This window comes from Hyla sarda, chromosome 2 (assembly GCF_029499605.1).
Source record: "Hyla sarda isolate aHylSar1 chromosome 2, aHylSar1.hap1, whole genome shotgun sequence".
Classification (NCBI taxonomy): Eukaryota; Metazoa; Chordata; class Amphibia; order Anura; family Hylidae; genus Hyla; species Hyla sarda.
In genome coordinates, this window is record NC_079190.1 from 214051497 (window position 1) to 214075778 (window position 24282).

At 44.6% G+C, this 24282-nt stretch overlaps 1 protein-coding gene across 2 annotated transcripts in view; it reads left to right on the forward strand.

Moving 5' to 3' along the window:
* IFT57 (intraflagellar transport 57) overlaps positions 1-24282 on the forward strand; it is a 32791-nt gene continuing 8509 nt past the window's right edge. The window contains exons 1-11 of one of the 2 annotated variants that reach the window (XM_056556309.1): positions 1-156; positions 2735-2943; positions 3468-3630; positions 3715-3833; positions 5515-5605; positions 6056-6127; positions 6743-6865; positions 6956-7027; positions 9362-9493; positions 17951-18013; positions 19602-19668. In XM_056556309.1, coding sequence (XP_056412284.1) covers positions 2789-2943; positions 3468-3630; positions 3715-3833; positions 5515-5605; positions 6056-6127; positions 6743-6865; positions 6956-7027; positions 9362-9493; positions 17951-18013; positions 19602-19668 — 1057 coding nt within the window. In that variant the 5' untranslated portion in view covers positions 1-156; positions 2735-2788. The other variant, XM_056556310.1, reaches the window with a different exon arrangement.

Sequence of the window (24282 nt, forward strand, 5' to 3'; positions counted from 1 at the left end):
CCTGCCAGCACTGAACATGGAGGCGCAGCCCGAGTCACCTGACACTGAGACGTCGCATCGTGTGACGTCACGGCGCCCGTTGCCATAGAAAGCAAATTAACGCTGATGCGCTGGGAGCGAGGATCGCGGCCTCCGGTGTGATCGCCGTGGCGTTAGGTGGGTGCACGCTGTACACTGGGCTGCCGGTGCCTTTCGTAGATCTCGGTGTGTGTCTCCCGGCAGCAGCCATCATCTTTATGTAAAGCCGACCATAGCGATCATGGTGTGGTCCTGGCCCGTTATGGGATGTGGAAAGCCCTTGGTGTATCCGATCTGATTGCCTGTATATACAGGTGTGTTATGGCTCTATAGGGGAATCCTCAGGTACAGTCACTGTAATAGGACCTGATGGGGTCTAAATATAGGAGATCTCATTCTGATCACTCTTCAAGAGTAGGAAGAGTTTTTCCTGTCAAAATGTTAGACCCCCCTAAGGGACCCAATTATAAGTCAACAGGGTCTGTATTACAGCCATGAATCTCTGCCAGACCACGGCTTTGATGACTTAACCCCTAAGGGACTCAGGGTTTTTCAGTTTTTGCACTTTCATTTTTTCCTCCTTACCTTTTAAAAATCATAACCCTTTCAATTTTCCACCTAAAAATCCATATTATGGCTTATTTTTTGTGTCGCCAATTCTACTTTGCAGTGACGTTAGTCATTTTACCCAAAAATTCACGGTGAAACGGAAAAAAAAATCATTGTGCGACAAAACCGCAGCGGGCCCGGCGTCATAGTGAAGCCAGGACCCGCCGCTAATAGCACGCAGTGCCGATCGCGACGCCGCGTGCTATTAACCCTTTAGCCGCACGCTCAGAGCTGAGCCGCGCGTCTAAAACCGAAAGTGAAAGCTGCCGGTTAACTCAGTGGGCTGTTCAGGATAGCCGCGGCGAAATCGCGACATCCCGAACAGCTTACAGGACAGCTGGAGGGCCCCTACCTGCCTCCTCGCTGTCCGATCGCCGAATGACTGCTCAGTGCCTGAGATCCAGGCATGAGCAGTCATGCGGCAGAATCGTCGATCACTGGTTTCCTATGAGAAACCAGTGATCAATGATAATGATCAGTGTGTGCAGTGTTATAGGTCCCTATGGGAGCTAGAACACTGCAAAAAAAAAGTGAAAAAAAAAAAGTGAATAAAGATCATTTAACCCCTCCCCTATTAAAAGTTTGAATCACCCCCCTTTTCCCATAAAAAAAAAACACAGTGTAAATAAAAATAAACATATATGGTATCACCGCGTGCGGAAATGTCCGAATTATAAAAATATATCATTAATTAAACCGCTCGGTCAATGGCGTACGCGCAAAAAAATTCCAAAGTCTAAAATAGTGCATTTTTGGTCACTTTTTATATAATTTAAAAATGAATAAAATCAATCAATAAGTCCTATCAATGCAAAAATGGTACCGTTAAAAACTTCAGATCACGGCGCAAAAAATGAGCCCTCATACCGCCCCATACACGGAAAAATAAAAAAGTTATAGGGGTCAGAAGATGACAATTTTAAACGTATTAATTTTCCTGCATGTAGTAATGATTTTTTCCAGAAGTACGACAAAATCAAACCTATATAAGTAGGGTATCATTTTAACCGTATGGACCTACAGAATAAAGATAAGGTGTCATTTTTACCGACAAATGTACTGCGTAGAAACGGAAGCCCCCAAAAGTTACAAAACAGCGTATTTTTTTCAATTTTGTCGCACAATGATTTTTTTTCCGTTTCACCGTAGATTTTTGGGCAAAATGACTGACGTCATTACAAAGTAGAATTGGTGGCGCAAAAAATAAGCCATCATATGGATTTTTAGGTGCAAAATTGAAAGAGTTATGATTTTTTAAAGGCAAGGAGCAAAAAACGAAAATGCAAAAACGGAAAAACCCCCGGTCCTTAAGGGGTTAAACTGACAGCATCATAGTGCTCTACAGTGTTCTCAGTTCAGACCAGCGGTCAGGTCAGGAGTTGCAACTGTAAGATGGGCCCAGAAATGTGCTCATACCTACTGGTGCGGAACCAGGCTTATCTATACATTTCTCCTGACCCTCTAACACGTGACACAAGCCCTAACACCATAAAAATGTGACATCTATAAACTCACAAAATCTGAAAAAACAGGGGGAGATTTATCAAAACCTCTCCAGAGGAAAAGTTGCTGAGTTGCCCATAGCAACCAATCAGATCGCTGCTTTAATTTTTCCAGAGGCCTATTCAAAAATGAAAGTAGCGATCTGATTGGTTGCTATGGGCAACTGGGCAACTTTTCCTCTGACAGGTTTTGATAAATCTCCCCCATAGTGATCTCCGGGATCATGGCCACATGAGCTCAGGAATGGACAAGCCATCTTGGTCTTAGGATGGTCGATTTCCCCCCCAACCTGCTGAAGCTTGACAGTTGCCAAACACAGCCTGCTCCAACCTGTAATACGCGGAGCACACATGTATGTATGGTTGTGTCATACTTGGATAGCAAACTGGCAACTGCATGTCCTCCACCCTTCAGTAGCCATCTTGTTCCTACATACTCGTCATCCTGGCCATGTTTTTTCTCCTGTGTTTACGTTACGCTACAAGTCCATAAGAACCTGTACACCACTTTTTCATCTGTGGACATGGCTGCTGTATAGAAAGTTGGGTGCTTCTAGCTGCAGTTAACATAAGAAACAGTTCTTATCGCTATAACCTATTCTTAGATTCTAGACAAAGACGAGTTGAAATAACTGAAGAAAATTCTATAGAAGTAGAAAATGACTGAAGATGGCAGGAGAATGGAAGAAGAGGAACGTGGCCCCGGAGCGGTCTACCATGTGTTCATCCTCATGGAGGACTTGTTGGAGAAATTGAAACTACTTGATTATGAAGAAGATTTACTAAGGAAACACAATATGAGGCCAATATCACGGTAAGGGATTTTCTTGTGTTATTTCTGGTGTTTGTGATTGTGCAGTCATTCAGAGCCCTGTATAGCCAGCATTCTCACTCAGCTCTCCTCTGGGATTCTGCTGGGCTGTGTACATAGCGGAGTCTCACGTCAGATGTTTCTGGTGTGGAAATTCCAATTCCACTTGCCGAAGTCCATTCTGTCTGCGGACTCTGCACAGAATGCACTGGCATCTATAAGAGAGCATGTTCCTAGGCGGTCTTAGCGCTGGCACAGGACATTGCCCCCAGTCTGTGGAATGTCCGCACAGAGATTTTCCGACGTGTGAACATAGCCTTAAAGAAACCTTATAGTGCAAGGGCCCCATCCCTATTTTGTGGGAAGGAACCTCCATGTAAGGCTGGAGTCGGACAGAGTTTTCTGTCTTTAGATTTTAGTTGGGGGTGTACACAAACCCTGCTATACTATATATTTTTCTATATGATAGTGTCAAATTAAGAGAAGTATTGTGTATGTATAACGTGCTGTTAATCTTCTCTCAATAGGCTATATTTTGCAATACCAACCAACCCTGGCGAGCAGTTCTACATGTTTAGCACTCTTGCTGCATGGCTTATAAATAAAGCCGGGCGATTCTTTGAACAGCCACAAGAATACGATGATCCAAATGCAGTCATTTCCAAAATTCTTACAGAGTTGCGTTCATTTGTAAGTGTTAAAGACTCTTCTTAAAAGTACATAAAATTGTGTAGAAATCTGCATATCTGTAATGTGATATATTGTTTTGCTCAGGGTGGCACCGCAGATTTCCCCCCCTCTAAACTGAAGGCAGGTTATGGAGAACAAGTGTGCTACGTCCTTGACTTTTTAGCAGAGGAAGCCTTAAAACATATAGGTTTTACATGGAAGAGGTAAGTTTGTTTGAATGGTAGTCTTACAGCAGACTACATATCTGTTATATAATGAAATTGCTTTATTAGCAGTTCCCTCATGTAATCTGATTGTGAGAGTCTCAGAATGACTGTTTTTTTAGTAGTTAAAGGGGTACTCCGCTGCTCAGCGTTTGGAACAAACTGTTCCGAACGCTGGAGCTCGTGATGTCATAGCCCTGCCCCCTCAATGCAAATTGATGGGAGGGGGCATGACGGCTTTCACGCCCCCTCCCATAGACTTGCATTGAGGGGGAGGGGTGTGACGGCACGAGGGGTGGCGCTATGATGTCACAAGCTCCCGGTGCCGGCTCCAGCATTCGGAACAGTTTGTTCCAAACACTGAGCAGCAGAGTACCCCTTTAAATCACTCTGCAAGGCACTTTCAGCAAAATGGCAGTGCTGGATTATTATTATAATTTTTTTTTTCCAGAATACTTGTGCCTTTTAATATTGTAAGGAGCAGTGGCTGTGATTCAAGGAAACCTGATGTGCCATTGTGGGCATGTACAGTACTGAGAGAACTGGTTTATAGTGTCCCTATCATTATACAAAACTTTTGATCAGTCAGGGTCTGACTCTCCAGACCTCACTGATCTCTAGGTATAGCAAAGTAAGGCAACGGTTGAAAGCTTCACTCCCTGGCTGGCTGCAATCTCCATCCAGTTGCAAGAGATGACTTCATTATAATTCTATTGGGCCATCCCTTCAACATATCAAAAGATTAGGGACAGTTTACAGTAGAGCTGGGCGGTATGAGCAAAAACGTGTATCACTGTATTTTTGTAAGTGTTGGCGGCTCCATGGTATTTAACGGTATTCCCCCCCCCCCCCCCCATGTGTGTGTCCCCCCATGTGTCCTGGGCGCAGCTTCTCTTCAAACACCCCGCCCCCAATGAATTATCAGCTGCGCTGTCCCCACATCTGTCCACACATCATGTCACCCGCAAGCGCTCCTCTGCGCATCCTCCTATGAGTTTATTTTTGCAGCCCGGGCAACGTTATTTGTAGTACAGTACAGATTTCCAGCGCCAGCGGCCCGCAACTCATAGGAGGATGAGCAGAGGAGCACTTGCGGGTGACATGATGTGGGGACAGCGCAGCTGATAATTCATTGGGGGGCGGAAGAAAAGCAGAACAGCGCTCACGGGTCACAGATGATTAGTTCCTCGATGTGGGGACAGCGCGCTGCAGCGGATAATTCACTCATTCAAGGGGGGAGGGACCCAACCGGTATTGTGGTATGGGCAAAATTCATATCGTGCAGGAAAACAATTTCGGTATTCGGTATGAACCGGTATACCGCCCAGCACTTGTTTACAGCAGTTCTGTCAGTGTAAGAAGGGGAAATGTAAAGGCTTATTTGTACGTCCACAATAAAATTTCACCTTAAAATCTATGTAGACTTTGCCATGCGGAAATGTTCAGAAAATCAGCATGTCATTTTTCTTTGAAGACCATGCTTTTTTTTAACATTCTCAATTGTTCTTTATTGAAATCAATTAAAGATGGTTTTTAATACGAAACTAAGCAATTTTACCGGAAAAATAGGCACTGATTCTACAACAAAATCTGAATTTCACGCATGTGAACGAGCCCTAAAAATCTTGTAGAAAGCAACCCTTTTAAAAATAAAGGTTGAAGCTGTTTTGTGTAATTTCAGACCATCCTACCCATCAGAGGAATTGGAAGAAGAGGTTGTTGCAGAAGATGATGCAGAGTTAACATTAAATAAGATTGAAGATGAAATAATTGTGAGTTCCATTACATAATAATGTAGACTTTTAGCCCCTTAGTAATTGTCCTATTGTAGCTCTTAAAGGAGTATTTCCATCTCAGCTTGTTATTCCCGATCCATAGGATAGATAACAAGCTGATCGGTGGGAGTCAAACTGCTGGGACCCCCACCAATTCCAAAAAGGGGGACAAAATTGTCCCTGGAATGAATGGAGCATGTGTGTGTCCATCGCTCTATTCATTATCTATGGAGCCTCTGAGTGTTTCTGAGTTTACTTCTCACAAATGTTCGGTGGCCCCATAGAGAATGAATGGAGCACTGTATCAAAATATAATGTTAAAGATTCATAATGGCATACATAAAAAATAGTGACAACAGATGCAAAGATTTTGAGACTTTACCCATAATTTGTACACTAGCTTGGTATGCCATGCACATAACTAATATTTAGGTTACTGTTTACTAGGAAGAAGATTCAGACAATGATGAAGAACAGTTCTTAGATTTAAATGTTCTTAAGGCACAAACCAGCAAGTTGGTAAGTATCTCTATTTTATTATAAATGTATAATGCCCCTGTGTACATTTTAGGGATTCCCATATCTCAGACTAGTCATTTTAAGTTTTCTTTAATGGCACATGTAGAGTAGAGGCACCACCCCATGTCTCCATACTCTGATATGCCCCACACCTCCTCCTTCCTGCTACAATCTTTAAGACTGAGAGAAGGAAGGGGGAGACCAGGGAGAGCAATGAAGCCAGGAGCAGTTTGCAGTCAAAGCTGTATCAGAAAAGGCAGGACAACCAGCTATGTGAAGGAGTTGTACAGACTCTTGCACAACATTTCCAGCATGGCAGCCCTGACTTGTTATTGTGCATGTGCAAGATTTCTGTGCTCGCTTGTTACGTCACTGCAGGGAAGGTAGGGGGTGGGTGTAGCTGTGCACTTGGGGACTAGGTAACACCCAGTGAACTAAGGTTGGTCATTTGCACAATTATAAAAATAAAGATTTATAGAAAAACTGCAGTGGATGTTAATAACAAAGGTACCATTGTGTTTAGCGCCACTAGCTCTATTACCCAAATTCAAGCAGCTTAGTATATAAACTAACTTAATGTCAGTTTCCCTTTTGAGAATTGTTGTCTTTCTTCAGAATTCCGGTGAATCTACTAAGCCAGGAGAGATTTTGGAATCCAATACAGATGCGGCAGAGTGGTACCTGGAAGTGGAGCGGGTTCTTCCTCAGTTAAAGGTCACAATCAGAACTGACAATAAGGTGAGATGTCCTCAATAGCTTACTGTCTTGCTAAACATATATGCACGACTTGTTGGAAGCGCTGAAATATTTCCATTGTTTTAATTTTAGGACTGGAGAGCCCATGTGGATCATATGCATCAGCACAAAGATGGCATGGAAACATCCTTAAGTGAAACAAAGGTGAGTGCAGAGAAGCTTTAGGAAAATGATAGAAACTGAGCTAGGTTCGGTGTGGTGATCAGCTGCTTTAGAGGTTCCTCAGAGTTTGTGTCTGGGACTGAACAGTCTTTTTAACCTCTTAAGGACGCAGGGCTGCCCTGCGCCTGCTCCCGTTCTATGACGCGGGCTCAGCTGCCAGCACCCTTGCCTACCGTCGGACATCACCGATCGCGGTGATGCCCGGCATTAACCCCTTAAGCGCCACGATCAAAGTTGATCACTGCTTCTAAAATAAAGATAAAAAAATTATTTCTGGCAGCTCAGCGGAGCTCTATGTTATGGCATAGCATTGAACAGTGTATGCAATCCAAGGATTGCATGTAATAGTCCCCCATGGGGACTAAAAAATGGTGTTAAAAAATTTTTATAAATGGGAATTAAAACCTTCCCTAATAAAAGTTTGAATCGCTCCCCCCTTTTCCCATAAAAAAAAAAAATATATGTACACAAAAATAAACATATGTGGTATCGCCGCATGCGTAAATGTCTGAACTATTAAAATATAATGTTAATTAAACTTCACGGTCAATGGTGTGTATGTAAAAAAATACCAAAGTCCAAAATTGCGTATTTTTGTAAATTTTGTATACCCCCAAAAAATTATAAAAAGCGATCAAAAAGTCCCATCAAAACAAAATAAAGGTGTAATGTTTACCAAAAAGTGCACTGCGTCCCACAAATATATATTTTTTTCTGTTTTGCTGTAGATTTTGTGGTGAAATGACTGATGTCATTACAAAGTAAAATTGGTAGCACATAAAACAAGCCCTCATATGGGTCTGTTGGTAGAAAACTGAAAGTGTTTGTGAGGTAAGGGGAGGAGAAAAAAATGCTAAAATGGAAAAACCCAGAGTCCTTAAAGGGGTACTCCGGCGCTAAGACATCTTATCCCCTATCCAAAGGACGCCCCCTCCCATAGGCTTGCATTGAGGGGGCGTGACGTCACAATACTCCGGCCCCGTGATCGGCAGTCATCAGACCCGGAGCGAACATGCTCTGGGGGCTGATGGTAACGGGGTGCTGTGTGAAAGATCACGGGGGGTCCCCAGCGGCGGGAACCCCGCGATCAGGCATCTTATCCCCTATACTTTGGATAGGGGATAAGATGTCTTAGTGCCTGTGTACCCCTTTAAGGTGTTAAGGAAAGTGTCAGCAAAATAATTTTTAAATTTTTTTTTTTGTTTAAAAAATAAAATAAAACCTTAAAGTGTACCTGACATATCACAGAAAAAAAATGCTTACATATCTTACTCACTATGTCTTGCAGATTCTTTACATGTCTTATAATGTTCTGCTGCTCACTCATTCTGGTATTCACTGCTCAGGAAGGGGCGTGTGCGAAGGCAAGCAGTGAGCCCGCCCTCACTCACCATGCATTCACTTCCTCCAAGAGTCTGCTGTGCTTGGTCTCTTCATCCAATCACTGCAGGCTTCTCTGTAATCCCCTCCTCCCTGTTTTCAGACAGGAGTCTAATAGGATGGGTAGGAGTGAGTACAGAGGAGTGCTTGTCCGACCTCTCTTCTTGGACTTTGTCCCAGCCTGTGCTTCAGCTTGGACAAAGATGATACTGCAGTCGGATTAAATTATGTTGTGCATGGTATGGGGACACTTAGTGGTCCGTATTTTTATTTTTTTTAAAGCCATGATTTCTATAAAAAGGAGATAATAATAATTAAAAAAAAGTATATTAGGTTAATGTTTGCCAAGATGTACAAAATATAAGACGATTTAGATTTGGACAGTTCCCAAATCTTTTATTGTAGTATGTGAAAAGCCTGCTACATTAAATAGGTCAGGGCCCCACCAACCACTAGCACATGGACCCCAAACCCCTGTTCTCCATCAGAATGATCTCATTGAGGGGTGTGTTTTATGAAATAGCAGTCCATATGTCGACCAAATACTTTAGTTTTCATTTTTAGTAAGTTATATTTTCAAACACATTCTGGGGATGGTGTAACTGGATTTTCACCTAAGTGATACCATGTTTCCATTGTATGAAACAAACAACTTGCAATTGCTGTGTGGACAAAGGACACTTCCTATTACAGTGGCTTTTATACCTGAGACCTAGTGAGACCGGTGGATTTTTAGATATAATATTGATTGATTTAGGTTATTGTAGAATTGGTACGTGTCTCCCTATGCATAGGTTTCTTTTACTATTGCCGTGTACATTACTTTTATAGCTTTTTATCTCACATGAAAGAAGAGTGTACAAAATGTTACATTGTTGCTGTTTTCTCTTCAGACTCCTCTGTACAAAAGATAAATCTCCCGCATTGTTTTTGCAGGGATATCTGGACAAGCTCCATAGTGAAGTCAGCAAGACTTTGGAGAAGGTGGGAAGTCGTGAGAAGTATATCAACAGCCAGCTAGATCCCTTGATCCAAGAGTATCGAGCTGCACAAGCCAAACTAAGTGAGGTAATACTTTGCAGGTTTGTTAAATGTATTTTGTTACTACTGGCCTAGTGGAAATAACAGATCTCAATACATTTTAATGTTAACAGTTTTGGAAAGTTATGTATACTTTACACTACATTTATTTTGATCATTTTCAGGTTCCTCTTTATTCATTACCTCTAATCTAATTGACATCAGTCTGTATGAACTGGCGCCATTTATAGTATATAGCATGTAGAATCGGTTTAGCACTCTGTGTATGTGTAGGCCAAACTGCTGTCATGCTACCATGTAGAATTGGTGCATCAGAGGGTTTATGGGCTGAAATTCTGGTTAAAGGGGTTGTTTGAGATATATTTAAAAAAATGACACACTGCTAAGGTTCCAAAATAATGAAAAATACAGCATACTGTCCCATCTGCGTCCAGCAACACCGCTGCTTCGGTACTTTCCGTGAACTTTAAGCAATGTTGCCGGAATGCCTTAAACAAGTCAGTATGTTGTACTTTTGGTTTAATTTTCTTTTTCAACTGTATATTTATTTATTTTTAGTTATAGTTAAGAAAAAAAACAATTATAACAAAACTGTATAAAGCGAGTCAAAGTACAATAAGCCATACGTGACAAGGCATCAAATATGGCAGAACCAAAGATAAATGCTCATAGAGCACGGCCAGACAGGCCACGCACAACAATCGGTTGAGAAACCAGTAACAGACACAGACAAAAACCTCAATACATGAAAAGGAACACAATACCAAAAAGACCACATGACCAAGGAAGGGGTCAAGGGGATGGACCGTCCGCAGGGTTCCCAAATAGAGAGAAACACATTTACCGTATTATTGAGGGAAGCAGTAAGATGTTCCTGAGACCAAATCTCTGCCGAAGATCAAGAAGAGACTGGGAAGACGACCTCTTTCAAAACTTTGCTATCAGAGTTTTGGCCGCCAAGAGTGGATGCAGAAGCAACGTAATGCTTTTTTTTTACCCATTTAGCTGGGGGAGAGATGAGGGAGGTACACTAAGGGGTCAAGGGGGACAGGTGTGATGAAGATACTGGACATCAGGTTACCAACTTCCCCCAAGATACCCACAATCAAAGGGCAAAACCAGAACATATGGTACGTTGAGCCCACTCCCCTTCCACAATGTCAACAGAGGGATCATTTAGGGTAGGGTTCAATCTGTGTAAAAGCTCTGGTCATGACCAGTTTATACTGAGTTTCCTTATAGGCGTGCATATAGAGGCCTTAGAAGCCCTCTCCCAGCAACTCTTATATTTATGGGACCACTGATCATCAACCACAGGGAAATTGAGAATAGAGTATATATCAGAAAGGAGTCCTTTAACCTGGGGACCCGAACGGTCAAATTTGGTAGGGATTGATACAGAGTGATTTTTTTCCCCACGGAAACCAATCGCAGCTCAGGTTTCACTTTACCTGAGCTGTGATTGGTTACTGTGGGAAAATCTCTCTATTTTTTTCAGAGATGTGGAAATTATATCGGCCGATTCCCAGGACATGCAGTTTCGGGCGCTGGGCAGGTGGATTCTTCCGGCATTTAGCCCGGCTTCGGGCAAGCAGCTCTAAATGCCGGAAGAATTTGAAAAATGTGCGCAGCTTTTGTATTGTACCTGCGGCCTCCTTCCTGAAGCGGTGCGCACTATCCATGACGTCATAGGAAGTGCAGAACGCCGGGACGCATAGGCAGCGGCGTAACGCTGACGTCCCGTGCATCCGCCGGCCCGTGCATAGTGGATCCCCCGGCCCGCGCAACGTGGATCCCCCGGCCCGCGCATCGTGGGTGCCTCCAGCTGTTGCAAAACTACAACTCCCAGCAACATGTTGGACTATATAGTAGTATATAGTATAGGTCAGTGTTTCCCAACCAGGGTGCCTCCAGCTGTTGCAAAACTACAACTCCCAGCATGCTCGGACAGCCGATAGCTGTCTGGGCATGCTGGGAGTTGTAGTTTTGCAACAGCTGGAGGCTCCCTGGTTTCTATAAACAGCGGTATACTGGTTGCACAGAGAGTCACAGCTCACTCCCCCACTGTGACACACAGGTCCCAGCACATAGAAGATACCCTATTATCCTTATGTGCGGGCGGCGAAAATGCATGTTTATATAAAAAAACATACCATTATTCGGTATGAACAGGTATACCGCCCAGCCCTAGGGGTCATATATATCTGGGGGCCTGTACACCTATTGGTAACCCCTATCTCATCATCATCACCCCTCCCGCAGCGTGATCGCAGGTGGAGATCCACTATAGAGGTAGCCGGAGGGCTTACCTCTGCTTCCTCCTGTCCCGACTCTGTCATTGATAGATCCTGGCTGGACTAGGCTCTATCAATGGATCACAGAGCACACAGATTAATGGAGTTCAATAGAACTCTATTCACCTGTCTGAGGAATCTAATGATTCCTCCTATAAATGTAATAAAGTGTAAAAAAAAAAAAAAAAAAAAAAAATAAAAGAAAGTTTTAATAAAAGTTTGAAAGACACACATTAACCCAGTGGTCTTCAAACTGTGGCCCTCCAGATGTTACAAAACTACAATTCCCAGCATGCCAGGACAGCTGTTGGCTGTCCGGGCATCCTGGGAGTTGAAGTTTTGCAACATCTGGAGGGCCACAGTTTGAAGACCGCTGCATTAACCCCTTCCATGTTAAAAGTTCAAATCACCCCCTTTTCCTATATAAAAACATGCAAACATAATAAAAATAAACATATTTGGTATCGCTTCGTGCGTAATTGTACAACCTATTAAAATATAACATTATGTATCCCGTACGGTACATGTAAAAAAAATAAAATAAAACACAGATTTGCAATTTGTATAATATCCCAGAAAAAAAAGTTAAAAAGCAATTAAAAGGTCAGATCAATACCAAAATGGTACCGATACAAAAAACAGATTATGGCGCAAAAAATGAGCCCTCATACAGCCTGGTATGTGGAAAAAAAGAAATAAAGCTACAGGGGTTAAAAAATGTCAATTAAAAAAAATTTGAAAAAGTTCTGAATTAGTAAAACATGACGTAAACGATACAAATCTGGTATCGCTGTAATCAGGCGGCCTAAAGTATAAAACTAACATGTTACCTCAACCACAAGGTAAATGGCGCAGAAAAGAAAAAACACCAAATCTGCAAAATTATCTTTTACTATTTCAATTTCACTTCACATAATATATATTTTTTGGTTTGGAGAATATGTTATTGAAAAATTAAAAGGTATCCTTATAGTAGGTAGTTATGGCTATTATAGGGTGAGGAGGAAAAAAATTAGAGCGTAAAAGCGAAAATTGGCCCGGACAAGTGAATCGTCATGAGGGACAAGTAGATTTTGCTCCATGTTAGTCCCGTGGACAAGTAGTTTTTTTATAAAATTTCCACACCCCTGACCTCATATGTGTATGTAACGTGATCTGCGGGTGCACTAGAGGGCTCAGAAGGGAAGGAGAGCAACATTGGGCATTTGGAGAGCGAATTTTGCTGAAATGGTTTTTGGGGGCATGTCGCATTTAGGAAGCCCCCATGATGCCAGAACAGTAAAAAAAAAAAAAACGCATGGCTTACTATTTTGGAAACTACACCCCTCACAGAACTTAATAATGGGTGCAGTGAGCATTTAAACCCCACTGGCATTTGACAGATCTTTGGAACAAAAGGCTGTGCAAATGAAAAATTACATTTTTCATTTTTACGGACGACTGTTCAAAAAATCTGTCAGACACCTGTGGGGCGTAAATGCTCACTGTACCCCTAGTTACATTCCGTGAGGGGCGTAGTTTCCAAAATGGGGTCACATGTGGAGGGGGTCCACTGTTCTGGCACCATGGGGGCTTTGTAAACACACACAGCCTTCAATTCCAGCCTAATTCTCTCTCAAAAAGCCCAATGGCGCTCCTTCTCTTCTGAGCATTGTAGTTCGCCCGCAGAACACTTTACTTCCACATATGGGGTATTTATATACTCAGAAGAAATGGGGTTACAAATTCTGGGGGGCTTTTTTTCCTATTACCCCTTGCGAAAATGAAAAATTTGGGGTAACACCAGCATTTTTGTTACGTTCTGTAGGGGGGTGTAGTTTCCAAAATGGGGTCACATGTGGGTGTTTTTTTTTTTTTTTTCCGTTCATGTCAGAACCGCTGTAACGATCAGCCACCCCTGTGCAAATCACCAATTTAGGCCTCAAATGTACATGGCGCTCTCTCACTTCTGAGCCATGTAGTTCGTCCCCAGAGCATTTTATGTACACATATGGGGTATTTCCGTACTCAGGAGAAATTGTGTTACAAATTTTGGGGGTCATTTTCTCCTTTTACCTCTTGTGAAAATGAAAAGTATGGGGCAACACCAGCATGTTAGTGTAAACATATTTTTTTTTTTTTACACTAACATGCTGGTGTAGCCCCCAACTTTACCTTTTCATAAGGGGTAAAAGGAGAAAAATCGCCCCAAAATTTGTAACGCAATTTCTCCCGAGTACGGAGATACCCCATATGTGTACGTAAAATGCTTTGCGGACGAACTACATGGCTCAGAAGTGAGAGAGCGCCATGTACATTTGAGGCCTAAATTAGTGATTTGCACAGGGGTGGCTGATCGTTACAGCGGTTCTTTTTGGAAACTACACCTCACGGAACGTAACAAAAATGGTGGCGTTACCCCAAATTTTTCATTTTCGCAAGGGGTAATAGGAAAAAAGCCCCCCAGAATTTGTAACCCCATTTCTTCTGAGTATATAAATACCCCATATGTGGAAGTAAAGTGCTCTGCGGGCGAACTATCTCCCGAGTACGGAGATACCCCATATGTGGCCCTAAACTGTTGCCTTGAAATACATCAGGGCTCTGAAGTGAGAGAGCGCCATGTGCATTTGAGGCCTAGTTAAGGAATTTGCAATAGGTTACCTACAGTAAAACCCTACAGCAGTGTTTCCCAAACAGGGTGCCTCCAGCTGTTGCAAGACTCCCAGCCTGCCAGCACAGTCTATGGCTGCCCGGCAATACTGGGAGTTGTGGTTTTGCAGCAGCTGGAGGCTCCCTTTAGGAGACACTGCCATATGTGACTTTTTTCATTTTTATTTGGGGTGGGGGGGGGGGAACGTGTAAGGGGGTGTATATGTAGTGTTTTACTTTTTATTATTTGGTAGTGCAGTGTAGTGTTTTTAGTAGAGGTGCACCGAAATGGAAATTTCAGAACCGAAACGAAACCGAAATAAAAAAAAATGTCCGGCCGAAACCAATACCGAAAATGACTTCTCCCCGTCTTCTGGTAAAATGCAGCACTCCGCTCATTAGATTAGATTCCCCCACATTAGATTGCCAGCTCCCCCACATTAGGTCGGGAGTTCCCCCACAATAGTAGGCAGCTCCCCCACAATAGTAGGCAGCTCCCCCACAATAGTAGGCAGCTCCCCCACAATAGTAGGCAGCTCCCCCACAACAGTAGGCAGGTTCCCAAATTAGGTCAGCATTTCCCCCACAATAGTAGGCAGGTTCCCCACAATAGTAGGCAGCTCCCCCCAACAATAGTAGGCAGTTCCCACACAATATTAGGCAGCTCCCCCCAACAATATTAGGCAGCTCCCCCCACATTTGTAGGCAGCTCCCCCCAACAATATTAGGCAGCTCCCCCCAACAATATTAGGCAGCTCCCCCCAACAATATTGGGCAGCTTCCCCCCCCCCACAATATCAGGCAGCTTCCCCCCCCCCACAATATCAGGCAGCTTCCCCCCCCCCCTCCACAATATCAGGCAGCTTCCCCCCCCCCCCCCCACAATATCAGGCAGCTTCCCCCCCCCCCACAATATCAGGTAGCTCCCCCCCCCCCCACAATATTAGGCAGCTCCCCCCCCCCCACAATATTAGGCAGCTCCCCCCCCCCCCACAATATTAGGCAGCTCCCCCCCCCCCCCCCCACACACATTTGTAGGCAGCTCCCCCCCCACATTAGGTCAGCAGTCCCCCCACCCCACTGACATACAGCTTCCAGTCATATACAGTGTATGGCTGGAGGCTGTATGTCTGTACTGCTGCCCCCACAGTGATCCGGTCACCGCTCCTCCGGCCCGGGGTCACATCTACTGCTATGGCCTATGGACCATAGCAGTAGGTGCCGTTGCCGGAGGAGCGATGACCGGAACACTGAAGAAGATGACGCGGTCACTTACCAGGCCCCGGCCGGCGTGCGTTCTCCTGCGACGATCCTGCGGTCCTCCTGCGTCTCTATGGTTGTACGCACGGGACGTCAGTGACGTCCCGTGCGTACGACCATAGAGGCGAAGAAGCGTAGGACCGAAGGAGGATCGCGGGAGGATCGCAGGAGGACGCCGGGGAATGGTGAGTGACCGCCGGACATCCTTATGTCCCGAAAAGATTTTTCGGGACACAGGGATGTCCGGGATAGGATTAGGAATACTTCTTTTTATGTGCCCGGGCCGGCTCCTGTGTGTGGCTGCAGGCGGGGGCCGACCAGAGCATATAAAACCTAATACTGTATACTGAAAACCAGGGGGCCTCCAGCTGTTGTGAAACTACAACTCCCAGCATGCCCGGACAGACTTTGCCGGTCCGGGCATGCTGGGAGTTGTAGTTTCACAACAGCTGGAGGCCCCCTGGTTTTTAGTACACAGTATTAGGTTTTATATGCTCTGGCCGGCCCCCGCCTGCAGCCACACACAGGAGCCGGCCCGGGCACATAAAAAGAAGTATTCCTAATCCTATCCCGGAGAGCGCAACCCCCCCCCCCCCCCACGAGTTGCGGCCGCCGCCCCCTGTACCGCCCACGAGTGCCTCTGCCACTGGCAATGTTTGTAACTTGTGCTGTGGGCGGGCAGGGGAGGTGGGTCATTATCGGCAGATTTTTAGTTGTTTCGGCATTTCGTTATGTATCGGCCGCCGATATATCGGTGCATCCCTAGTTTTTTGGGTACATTCACACAGGCGGGGTGTCACAGTAAGTTTTCCGCTGGGAGTTTGAGCTGCGGCGGAAAATTTGCCGCAGCTCAAACTTGTAGAAGGAAACCCACTGTAAACCCGCCCTTGTGAATGTATCCTGTACATTCACATGGTGGGGGCACCCCAAACCTATAGCTGTTACAAAACTACAACTCCCAGAATGCACTGACAGACCGTACATGCTGGGAGTTGTAGTTTTACAACAGCTCTAGGCACACTGCTGGGAAACCACTGAGTTAGAAAACAGACTCTAGCTCAGTGATTCCAACCAATGTGCCTCCAGCTGTTGCAAAGCTACAACTCCCAGCATGTATGGCCTGTCAGTGCATTCTGAGAGTTGTAGTTTTGGAGCTGGAGGCACACAAGTTGGAATCACTGAGTTAGGAAACAGACTCTAGCACAGTATTTCCCAACCAGTGTGCCTACAGCTGTTGCAAAACTACAATTCCCAGCATGGCCAGTTAGTCAGGGATGCTGGGCGTGTAGTTCTGCAATATCTGGCCCTTCAGTGGTCCTTATAGTGGTCTCCAAACTGTGCCTCTTCAGATGTTGCAAAACTACAACTCCCAGCATGGCCAGACAGTCAGTGCATGCTGAAAGTTGTAGTTTTGCAACATCTCGAGGACCACAGTTTAGAGACCACTACACAGCGGACTCCAAACTGTGACCCTCCAGATGTGGCAAAACTACAACTCCCAGCATGCCCAGACAGCCTTTGGCTGTGAGGGCATGCTGGGAATTGTAGTTTTGCAGCTTTTTGAAGGCCACAGTGAAGATCACTTACCGCGTTCTTCACTGCAGCCTTCTCCGCCGCACTTTCCGGCCATCGCTGCTCGTGGATGCCGCCTCCACCGGTCCGGGTAAGTCAGGCCATGTTCCTCCCCCCTCGCCTCCCGTGTTCCCCCGCTCTTTACCGACTTACGATGGGTGGCCAGAGCGGGGGAAATTAACTCTAACCCCCGCCCCCCCCTGCCATTGGTGGTCAGCCTGACTGACCAATGGCAGGGGATAGGAGGGGGTCGCAACGCTGCCACCTTGCTCCTATGCTTTAGTATGGTCGGAGCTGTCTTTGACAGCTCCGATCATTCTTATTTTCCGGGCGATCGGGTCACCAGTGACCCGATTTGCCCGGATCGTGGGCAAATCGCTGGTCTGACTTGACCAGCGATTTGCTGCGATCGCCGACATGGGGGGGTCTAGGCATCTATCAGCACGGGATGCCTGCTGACAGAGATCAGTCATCCTGATCCGATCAGCGCCCGGCATGCGGCAGTGAGCGGAAATGCCGAGGGCGTATGGATATGGGACGCGAGGGTGTATGCATACGCCCTCCGTCCCCAAGGAGTTAAACATTTGTATAGTTCCAAGACGAACTGAACATTGCAGTGTATTCATATAAGGATTTAGTGCAAAACTGAAACTGTCACTTATATATGTCACTTATATATTACAAAGTATATAAAACTGCATATAATGTGTTTTTTTTCTTCTCCTAGTTAAAAGAGCAACATAAAGAAGTAACTGAAAAGGTTACAGAAAAGACACGAATCCTGTCTGAGGTAAGCAATTTGTATTCTATGATTTTGAATATATGTAAATTTAGATATATGCAGTTAAGACCCTTTTGAAGGTTTATAAATAGTAGAGTTACAATTTAGTGGCATTTCCGGCTCAAAGCCTGAGGCGACACTGCAGAGAGATTCTCTTAATTTTATCCTTTATATTTTGCTATTGGGTATGTTGTATCCAAACATCCAGATTGTTGGATACATGAACATGTCTACAACTTGCCTTGATTTTGGGAGATTTATCAAAACCTGTGTAACAGAAAAGTGGTGCAGTTGCCAATAGCAACCAATCATTATCAATAAAGCAACCAATGCTTTATTAATAAAGGCCTCTGAAAAGTGAAACAATCTGATTAGTTTTGGGCAACTGTTCTACCTCTACACAAGTTTTTGTACATCTGCCCCATTGTTTAAAAAAAAAAAAAAGAAGAATACACCAATATAGGATTGTCTAATTGCTTTTAAAACTGGGCATTAAGGTATGTCTCAGACAGAAAAGGGGCTCTCAGAGGCTATTTTTTGGTAGTGTATCTCCTGTGAGAGATCGTTGACTGCTAGACATGCCTCTATAATGCACTCAAATACTTTTTGCCAGTTGATAGACTTCGACTCATACCCCTATCTATATAAGGTATCGCAGCAAACGCCAAGCCACGAGGAGAAAATAACTGCCTGTAGAGCTTAAAGACCTGATTGTATGGGAGAAATACAAAGAAGGGTACAAAAATGTTTTTGCTGCACTGAAACAGGACAGTGGCCTCCATGATTCTTAAATAAAAAAAAGTCTGAAACAACCAAGAGATGAGATGACTGAGAACCCAATAGTCACTCTGGATGAGCACCAACGATCCTGTGTGGAGATGGGAGAAACCTTAAGAAGGTCAACCTTCTTTCAATTATTCCCAATAAACGTATCCTTGCGCTCTAATATTGTAATCACTTACATACGGTATATCCTTATTGCATTCCAACATATATTGGGACATTTATTAAAACCTGTGCAGAGAAAAGATGACCAGTTGCCCATAGCAACCAATCAGATTTTCTTCTTTAGTTTTTCAAGAGCCTTTTTTTTTAAATAAAAGAAACAATCTATTTGGTTGTTATGGGGAACTGGTTACATTTTTCCTCTGCGCAGCTTTAGATGAATCTTCCTCTTAACATTTAATTGGATTTCATCGACCCCTTCTTGGTGAATTATATATTTTTTTGTTATTGAGGGTGTATATATAGATGGATACTAGGAATGGGTCATTTGTACCTATAACAATTCTGACAGAGGTCAGAACCACAAATGTTGTCTCTAAGAAAATGGCGGCAATTCTAATGCTTTCTCTGATAACCTTGGGCCTGCACCTTCCAGTCATCATATCTAAGCACGGAAGTAGAGTGGTACACACGTCACCTTCTCCTTCTGAAGGCTTAATAGCTCCTCTAACGCACACACAGCATCATGTGAGAGGGCATTAGGTTGAAGGACCTTTTTCTCTGTTGTAATGAATTCAGGTGTATGTCTATGACTATTTATTTGACTAGTCTAGAAGATATATTAAATGAAGCTCTATATATTTCTTTTAAGCTAAATGAAGAGTTAGAAAAAGTAAAGCAGGAAATTGAAGAAAAAGGAAGCAGCATTACAGATGGTGGTAAGTATGGAGGGAGGTGACTGGACCACGTCCGTGTTTGATTTTAATGTGATTTCCCTATAACTGAGTAGGGGGACTGATAGCTCCACTTTAGGTCAGAGATACAGGCATGACGTCTGCATAATGTAGGGGGAGATTTATCCAAACGTGGAGAGGCAAAGTTGCCCACAGCAACCAATCGGATCGCTTCTTTCATTTTTCAGAGGCCTTGTTAAGAATTAAAGAAGCAATCTGGTTGCTATGGGCAACACAGCAACTTTGCCTCTCCACAGGTTTTGATAAATCTCCCCCCCCCCCCCCAGTAGCCCCTGTATTATGGCAATTTGTGTCTTCCAACTGTCGAGAACTTATGACAGTTTAGGTCTCTTCATATCTGTGAGAGGTTTGCTATGGGGATTTGCTCCTACTCTGGGCAGTTCCTAAAATGGATAGAGGGGTCAGCAGAGAGCACTGTGGTCAGACAGTAAGGAAATTCAAAAAGAAAAGAACTTCCTGTGGAGCATACAGCAGCTGATAAGTACTGGGTTAGTTTTAGATTTTAAATAGAAGTAATTTACAGATCCTTTTAACTTTATTGCACCAGTTGATTTAAAAAAAAAAAAAAGTAATGTTTCTAATGGAGTACCCCTTTAATGTGGGGCCTTTCTGGTTTCAGACAGGTGTTCATTTATTTAGCAGGATCTGTCTGGCCAAAACATTTTCCGTTTTGTCTGTTCAGGTCCCGCTAATAAACCAAAATTCTGCGATAGAGCTCCCTGAACAGGATCATAGCTTTAGAAGCTTCTGATAGGTTTATTGCCATCATTTTAGGTAATTGAAATTGCTGGTAGTAGGATTAAAAAAAAAAATTCATAACTGAAAAAGGAGAGCACCTGTCATCAACAAAAACTTTTAATATGTTGTTCCTAATCATTAATGAAGACATATTGTAATATATCTTCATGAAAAATATTAATATTTATACCAGTTTTTTCATTTTATACTTTTGGCCACTAGAGGTCACTCTTCTATGCCTGGTCTGCAGGCAGCATCCTATGCTTTTCATAGTAAGTGTACAGCTCTTAGGACTAATGCTGAAGGGCACTGGTCCTTCCACAGGAAGTTCAGTCAATCATGCATGAGCATCACTGGGAGCTAGAAGCCTACACCACCTCCCCCGCCCCTCAGCACCTGTTATCTTATACATTGTATCCTCTCACTGCACTCCCTGCTCTGTGTTCCCGTATCATCTTACTTCTGTCACTGTAATAGCTTCCCTCACATTATATTTGTCCAGCCATCAGCATTGACTTTTTAGTGCAACACTGATGGTCTGAGGAGAGAGTGTGGCACTACTTTTGTTGGCTCTGATCGAGCTCTTATTTTTCTAAATGTAAGTCCTCTTTATGGAGCTAATGAACACCCCATGAAAAAGCGGAAGCCAGCCCGTGCAGTTCGTCCTCTCCCCGAGGAAACCTGCGTTATACACAGCAAACTAATATAACTCAGCCCTGGTTGGGATACACTGGCATACACACACAAGGGACTACAACTCCCAGCATGTGTCATTCAGGAGTCTTCAGTCTGTAGTATAACACCAGCAGCTGCCTCTGTAGTCTCCTGGGAGTTGTAGTTCACCACGCCTCTACAGGGCATACACCAGTGTTTCCCAACCAGGGTGCCTCCAGGTGTTGCAAAACTACAACTCCCAGCATTCCCTGGTTGGGAAACACTAGCATACACACACCTAACTGGGACTACAACTCCCAGCATACACACACACCTAACGGACCACAACTCCCAGCATATATACACACACACATAACAGGGACTACAACTCCCAGCATACACACACCGAACAGGGACTACAACTCCCAGCATACATACACACACCTGACAGGGACTACAACTCCCAGTATACACACACGCACACATAACAGGGACTACAACTCCCAGTATATACACACGCACACATAACAGGGACTACAACTCCCAGTATACACACACGCACACATAACAGGGACTACAACTCCCAGCATACACACACACACCTAACGGGGACTACAACTCCCAGCATACACACACCTAACGGGGAATACAACTCCCAGCATACACACACCTAACAGGGACTACAACTCCCAGCACACACACACACACACCTAACAGGGACTACAACTCCCAGCATACACGCACACATAACAGGGACTACAACTCCCAGCATAGACACACACACCTAACAGGGACTACAACTCCCAGCATAAACACACACCTAACTGGGAGTACACCTCCCAGCATACATACACACACCTAACAGGGACTACAACTCCCAGCATACACACACACCTAACAGGGAATACAACTCCCAGCATACATACACACAAGCCTAACAGGAACTACAACTCCCAGCATACACACACACACACACACCTAACTGGACTGGGACTACAACTCCCAGCATACATACACACACCTAACAGGGAATACAACTCCCAGCATACATACACACAAACCTAACAGGGACTACAACTCCCAGCGCGCACACACACACACACCTAACAGGGACTACAACTCCCAGCACACACACACACACACCTAACAGGGACTACAACTCCCAGCATATACACATACATACTCACACACACACACACAGGGACCCCCCTCCTCCTCACATAGAAATCATCCCCAGTCAGAGATTTATTCCCAGTCCCTGCAGTGTATGAATCCCCAGTCCATGTACAGTAAACACAGTCAGAGCTCAGGCAGGGGAGATGAGGAACAGTGCTCAGGCTTCTAGACCTGCTCTAGCCATGCTCTTCCTCTCTCCCCCTGCTCTGGCTTTCCGTGGAGATCTGGAGATGAGGGAGGGGGCGTGTACTTGTCCCCGTGGAGATCTACGTCCTCCGCTCGGGGAGATGAGGGAGGGGGCGTGTACCTTCTCCCTCCCCTTGCTCTGCCCTCCCCCAGCTCTAGCTTCGGAAATCTTCGGGGAGCTGGGGGAGGAGCGGACACAAGAATTGACGGGGGCGCAAAAATCCACCTCACACCGGCCCTCCCCTGTGCTCCACTTGTATGCGCACTCCAGAAAGGGAGCGCAGCATACAGGAAGAAGGGCGGATGCTGGCCCGGCCAGGCTTCTGATATCGTTGCGCCTACCGGGCCACCCCCAATTCCTGCCCTCGTATACTGCTCAACACTGAGCTACTGATGATGCTATGAAAAAGATATATACATGGGGTTTTAAACAAAAATAAATACAGGGATAGAGATAGTTAGAGTCAGGGACAGATGGGGAGGGGGGATTAGGGAAAGTTTAGTTGATGACAGGTGCTCTTTAAAACAGTGTTCAAAAAAACTGAAGGCAACATACATTTCACACATATATATTAAATACACTAGTACATGCCCCTTTGTGATATCAGAAATCATGCAGTGTGTTTTAAAGACATATCCTCACAAACGTGTAATTCTAAAAACACTTTGAGGTCAAAGTACATACTTTGGTTCCTATGATCCATTTTGCTTTTCTAACAGTAGTTTGTGTCTCTTTCTGATCGAAAAGCATTAACCCATTTAGTTCCTGCAAAATGCAGGGTCTCTGGATTACCCACATGTGCCTCTCACGCATGCTAGATCAATTGGGGTTACCCAGTCACTGTAGTAATATATCTAAAATGTTCCCTGAACCCTATTTGCATATTACTATTTGTTTTCCTGATAAGGACAGACTATTGCATACACAGCACAGTCTGACTTGGAGCTCATGTACTGAGTGTATGAGAGACTCTTTCCAAGGTCAATCTTTTGATGGGAACAAGTATTTACAGCAGTGTTTCCCAACCAGAGTGCCTCCAGCTGTTGCAAGGCTGTCCAGGCATGCTGGGAGTTGTAGTTTTGCAACAGCTGGGGGCACCCTGGTTGGGAAACACTGATTTACAGTAAGAGCATCTGTTACACTTGAATTGCAATTTCATTTACTCTTAACCAAAGTCTCCTTTAAACTAGCTTTGCAGTGAACATTTATTATGGGATTTTGTAAAGCCACATTTCTCTCCACTGAATTAACACTGGATTTTACAGAAATCCTTAAAGGGGTACTACCACCCTAGACATATTATCCCCTATACGAAGGATAGGGGATAAGATGTCTGATCGCGGGGGTCCCGCCGCTGGGAACCCCCGCATTCTTGCATGCGGCACCCACCTGTTTTTTCACCGGAACCGCTGGAGGGTCTGAGTCGCGACTACGGGAACGGAAGTCCATGACGTCAGGACTCCGCCCTCGTTTGACATCACGCCCGTCCCCTCAATGCAAGTCTATGGGAGGGAGCGTGACGGCCTATCCTTTGGATAGGGGATAAGATGTCTAGGGTGGGAGTACCCCTTTAAAGGGGTACTCCGGCCCAAAGACATCTTAACTCCTATCCAAAGGATAGGCGATAAGATGTCTGATCGTGGGTGTCCCGCAGCTTGGGACCCCCGCAATCTCTCATGCAGCACCCACCTGTCTTAGCTGCATGCAGCGATAATCGCTCCGTGTCTGAAGACTCATGACCGTGGGGCCGGAGTATTGTGACATCACGACTCCGCCCCCTTCCCATAGGCTTGCATTGAGGGGGCGGGGCGTGATGTCAGGAG